The sequence below is a fragment of the Seriola lalandi genome, unplaced genomic scaffold (genome assembly GCF_002814215.2).
Source record: "Seriola lalandi dorsalis isolate HSWRI2012SDOR001 ecotype SW California unplaced genomic scaffold, Sedor1 jcf7180002054887, whole genome shotgun sequence".
NCBI classification, from domain to species: domain Eukaryota; kingdom Metazoa; phylum Chordata; class Actinopteri; order Carangiformes; family Carangidae; genus Seriola; species Seriola lalandi.
In genome coordinates, this window is record NW_019525439.1 from 784,313 (window position 1) to 789,529 (window position 5,217).

Below are 5,217 nucleotides of genomic sequence, written 5' to 3' on the forward strand. Positions count from 1 at the left end.
TGACTGACTGGATGGGGATTTTTGGTTAGCTGCATTTTCATTACCATCTTCAGTTATTTATCATTTTTAGTCATACTTTAGTCATAATTGCAAAATCAAAAAACAGTTGTTTTAATGTTGCACAGGTCAAAAAACACAAGCAGCATTCAGCTTTTTGTATCAGTTAAAGGAGTAATTTCACATTTTGGGAAAGTTATTATGAGATACACTCAACTTTTCTACCTGTTAAAGTGGAATTTTTGTGTTCAAGAGGTGTTTCCAGTGTTCCTCACACACAAGCTGAATAGACAGAACAGAAATACCGTAGATAAAAGCTCATTTAAGTGTTTTCAGTCCCGTAGTAATACTGAACAGCTGCAGTCAGACACAGAAATATGGCACATGTCTCCCTCCATTGGCAAGACTTCTAACTGCAGTCCGGTCACATGTAAGAACTGATATTGCAAGACATTATCGGGTGTATTCAGTTCAAATAATGTTGCAGCCTAATAAACGTAGACGAGTAAAACACCTCAGTGATGTATAATAAACCAGACAGTTGACAAATAATAAAAAAAAAAGTGCAGTAGTAAGGTGTTGAGCCAAAACAGCTTCAGTGGTTGTTAAACTGGGTTGGGAGCTGGTGACTGAAGGCCACAGCATATGATTCACACGACTGGTGACTGGTGTGCACATTAAACACATGGATCCAAGAGACATTTAACCATTTATTTTGTTATATGTTTTGTTATATGACACACCTGCAATGTGAGTGAGGTCAGTGTCAATCCTTTTGGGTTGGCCACACTTGTGTATATGATGTTGGCTGCCGGCGGGTTTTTCCTCCAGGCTGTTGTCCCCGCTCTGCCACAGCAGCTTCGGGCCGACTTCCTCTCCCTGTAGGCTCCGGTCGTGGGTACAGGACATGCCGGAGCAAGGGGAATTAAATTTAAGTTTCTCCTTAACTTGACCGCTGAAGCGTTTGTTCAAAACGCGCAACCTTTACTTTGAAGGCGAGCTGTTGTTTCCGGCTCTCGACTTCCTTGTTCAATTTGTATTGTACAAGTTGGATAATGGAACAAACTGACGCTTTGGTGCGCTGAAGTGAATTGCACGTCTTCATTCAGTGGGACAATAACACACGCAAAGCGTTTACAGCGTTTAGGCAGCATCGGCTAATCAAGAACGAGCTCACAAACGTCAACACACATTTAGATTTAGCACAAGTAGGACAAGGAAATTAGGCAATAACTGTCATTTTTTCATTATACAACGTGAACAACTGCAGAAGAATTATACTTCATGCACGGACCCTGTGGTGATGAATGATGATGCATAAAAGGCTCAACAGCCATCAGCAACATGTAGCTGCAGTTGTAGTTTATAATAATCCCATATGGTGGTGGTATTGTCAAAGTAATCCGTAGCAACAAACCGGAAGTGGTGTTATTTTATTTTATTTTATTTTCGTTCTTTACTGTTACCGTTGTAAATTAAAATAATTAAGAATTATAATTTTTAAGCAGCAATTATAGAGAGAACCTATATGATTTCCCAATAGCTCGAAAAAAAGGGGAAATTGTACTGATGCTGCCTTAACGTGCTGTCTGAAATTTAGAAGATTGCTGATGAACCACACTGATTGGTAAATCTAACGACACAAGGCTCCAGGAGAGAATAAAGGTAGCATGAAATTGCTGTTGGCGCCTGATCTAGAAATATTAAGTCTTTGATTATGGAATGAAGTGGAAAAAAGCTAAATGTTGTGCTTATCAATATTCATCTAGGCTTCATGTAAGTAATGACGAATTGTCCGTGAATGCAACGACTCCCGTCCAACATGGCGGCTCAGCGTAGGAATTTAATGCAGAGCGTAAGTGAAAACTCAACTATCTATTACTTTCACTAACATGTAATGTCACAGTTGAGTTATTACAGTTGAATGCTTTGGTCTCTTTAATCTTGCTCGGTGTTCGTCTTTGCTTTTTTTTCGTTCCGTGTTGTTTCCTGTGTTCAGTGATGCTACTGCTAGCTAATTTAGTTGATCTTATTAAGAGGTTTGCTAACAGTTAGCTAGCTATCCCAACTCTAATCCCAAAATAATGCGATTCAGTGGTGTATAATCACCAAAGGCAGTAGCTATACCTAAGGGTGTGACCGGTTCCTGTATATCTGTCACACAGCTTGTGTGAATTAGCTGAGAGTCAGAATCGGCTAACTCTCCACTTTGTAAACAAACACGGTGAACAAATTTCTGGCTGTAAGTTAGAGTTTATATTGTCCGTTTTTGTGAAGCGATAAATGTGTTAGTATGTAAGTTTGTTTCACTTAAATGATTCCTCAGAAACTTTGCTTGGTGTGATTGTTATTATGGTGTATGTTGTCTAATAGGTCCTGCTTAATGTCCGACTGGGGTTTATGTCCTGTGGTTCCACTGACATCCTATGGAGACTGTGTTGTTCTTTAATGTAGACATTGAGGGTTAAAACCACAATGGTAATTTTTGTCCATTTTCATGCAGATAAATACAGATTATAGTATTTAACTTTGCTGTTTTGATTTTCCTATTTGTCTACTGGTTAAACAGCATAGCATTCATAGTGTCACTATCTGGGGTGAGCTTAACCATAATAAAGCAGTGGGACTCAAAGCAGATGAAACCCAATGTTGTCTGCTTGTTCTACTTGACCTGGAACAGATAATCTGTACAGAAGACTACTCATGTCAAGATGTATGGAGTAAGGCCTTATCCCTTATTCCCTTTCTGCCCTGACAGCATCAGAGCTGGACAGATGACCTGCCACTGTGCCAGATGTGTGGGGTTGGCACAGCTCCCAATTGTGTGTACAGTCCTGATGGGAAAGGAACTCAGAGCCATTCCAACGAGGATGGACACCTCAGGTTCAGGTGAGCCTCAATGAGAACAGAGAATGAAGTAAATAAACCAAAAGCAAAAGCCTACAGTGATAACTGCTGAGGAGGAGACACCTTTTTTTCAGTATTCACCATTTGGGGATCATTTATATGAATACTATACAGTAAATAAATACTTGTCACATGCAAAATAATCAAACTACCTGTAGTTCATCAAGCTGATGGTATCATTATATTGGTGCGCAGTTTTAAAACAGGTCCCTGGTGGGGATTCTGTGTCTCACACAGGGCTTTAAAAATGGAGTCTTTAATGATTGTAAACTTGCTGACCCAAAAACACATCCACTTATTACCTTTTTGTTAACCTTATGATAACTTACGGTAAAAAACAACATTCCAGGCTTAATATTGCTCAGTTATAGGGAACACTGAATGTAAATAAATCTCTTTCTACTATGTCAATATTATAGTATTTCTCCATTATAGAAAATCCTCCACCAGGGGAACAAGTGCATTATGAACATCAGGCATCTGGTTTCACTCTTGCTAATAGATGCAGTTATCAGTGGAAAAGCAGGTTATGGATTATTTGATTGTGAACGTGCACAGCAAACACAACCAGAGAATTGTGTGTAATGTGTTTTACAGCTTTCCCTTGTGGCTGTGTGGTTTTGCTTGCCTAATTATGTGGAAATAAATCACTTTGATCCAAAAGATTGTTACATATGCAGTCATGTTGCTACAGGTACTGCATGAAGTCAAGGCAGCCAAGCACTCAAACTGCAGAAAGGAGTTACATTAAATGTGAATGAGTCTCTGTGCTGTATTTGAAAATCCCAAATTCAACATTTATAGTAACTTAAATAAAATATATACATATCTAGTTACTGTCAGTTTCTCCTAACCCATTCAGCTATTCTCAAACATGTCACACAAACAGAAATCATTGGGCCTTCACACCTCTTAACCTTACACTTTACACCAAACAAACTACATTCCTGAGAGTTGTGGATTAAGGATGTTTTGTCCAAATTCTTACTGTCTTTCCTGCTTGAAGTTAAACAGGAGCCTCATGTTTGTTGTGTTTTGTCCACCTATCAGAGGCGAGGATGGCTGCTTCCTGTATGGGGTGTTTAACGGATATGATGGCAGCAGAGTGGCCAGTTTTGCCTCCCAGTGTCTCACAGCTGAACTGCTGCTAGGACAGCTCACTTCCAATCACACAGACAGCGACGTCCGCAGGATCCTTACTCAGGTTTGTATGTTTTTGCGTTACATGTTAATGATTATTTAGCGACTGAATGGCCACACTTGAAGGCAGGGCGAAACGTCAGACATCGCAGGGAGGGTGAGACATGATAGTTGTTTAAATAAAGAGAGAGAACGGAGCCCATTTTCAGACACTCTTTCCTACACACAAAAATGTGCCCGAAATAGTTGTGTGACAAATGACAAAACAGAGCTTGAGAGAGAAATTTAAACCCTGCTTATTTTTTCAACTCTGCACAAGTAGACTGTATCTGCATGAAGCTAATGCGTTTAATGAAGTCTTTCATGGCCAAACAGCTCCGCAGTTTGAATTTTCGTCAGTGATGACAATAAAAGATACTCACAGAAACATCAATCAATAATACTGCTGTATATAGCAGTGTATGCATATTTTCATGGCTTTATACGGCATTCATGACTATGCATCGAAAGCAGCGCAAAGTGTTTTACATGAAACAGAAAACAACCAGAGCTGTGCAGTGTTTCCCCCAAAGCTTAAACATGTTTAGCTAACTTGATCAGATGAAGGAAGATGGTAGTTCACTGCATTGTGGATGTTTATGTCCGAAGTGCTAATACTGCTCCCATTCTATTGACATTACACTACGCTAAACACCATTAACAGAAGATCCCACCTGTTCTGTTGAACTGACTTGTAAGTCATCAGTTATCAACTCTACAGTAGCAATACTCTTCCTCACCTACTTTTCTTTGTCATTGTCATACATCCAGGTGTGTGTTATTGTTGTTGCAGGCCTTTGATGCGGTGGAGAAGAGCTACTTTGAGACGATAGGCGACGCTCTGGCTGAGAAAGCCCACCTGTCCAACTACGTCCTACCGCACAACGAGGTACCACACGCACCACACGCGCTCAGCAAAAAGCATATTTACAGTTTAATCTGAAAACCGAGACGAGGAATTCTTGTGTTGGTTTCCATAGCAACCTCAGATTCGGGCACCAGTGTGTGAGCTAATGCGCAGCCATTGGAGACTGAGCTTATTATGTTCTAATTGGTCTCATCAGCCTGTTTCATTAGATAAGCCTGTCTCAGTTTTCCTCTCTGTGGATCCAGCTCTCCATGCACTCCCCCCCC

General features: G+C 40.2%; 1 protein-coding gene across 3 annotated transcripts in view; it reads left to right on the forward strand.

Moving 5' to 3' along the window:
• The first annotated feature begins 1,747 nt into the window (after positions 1 to 1,747).
• The window catches only part of tab1 (TGF-beta activated kinase 1/MAP3K7 binding protein 1), a 19,717-nt gene continuing 16,247 nt past the window's right edge, over positions 1,748 to 5,217 (forward strand). For 2 of the 3 annotated variants that reach the window (XM_023429045.2, XM_023429046.2), the window contains exons 1-4: positions 1,748 to 1,852; positions 2,756 to 2,886; positions 3,955 to 4,108; positions 4,877 to 4,972. In XM_023429045.2, coding sequence (XP_023284813.2) covers positions 1,799 to 1,852; positions 2,756 to 2,886; positions 3,955 to 4,108; positions 4,877 to 4,972 — 435 coding nt within the window. In that variant the 5' untranslated portion in view covers positions 1,748 to 1,798. The remainder of the gene's footprint in view (positions 1,853 to 2,755; positions 2,887 to 3,954; positions 4,109 to 4,876; positions 4,973 to 5,217) is intronic. The other variant, XM_023429044.2, reaches the window with a different exon arrangement.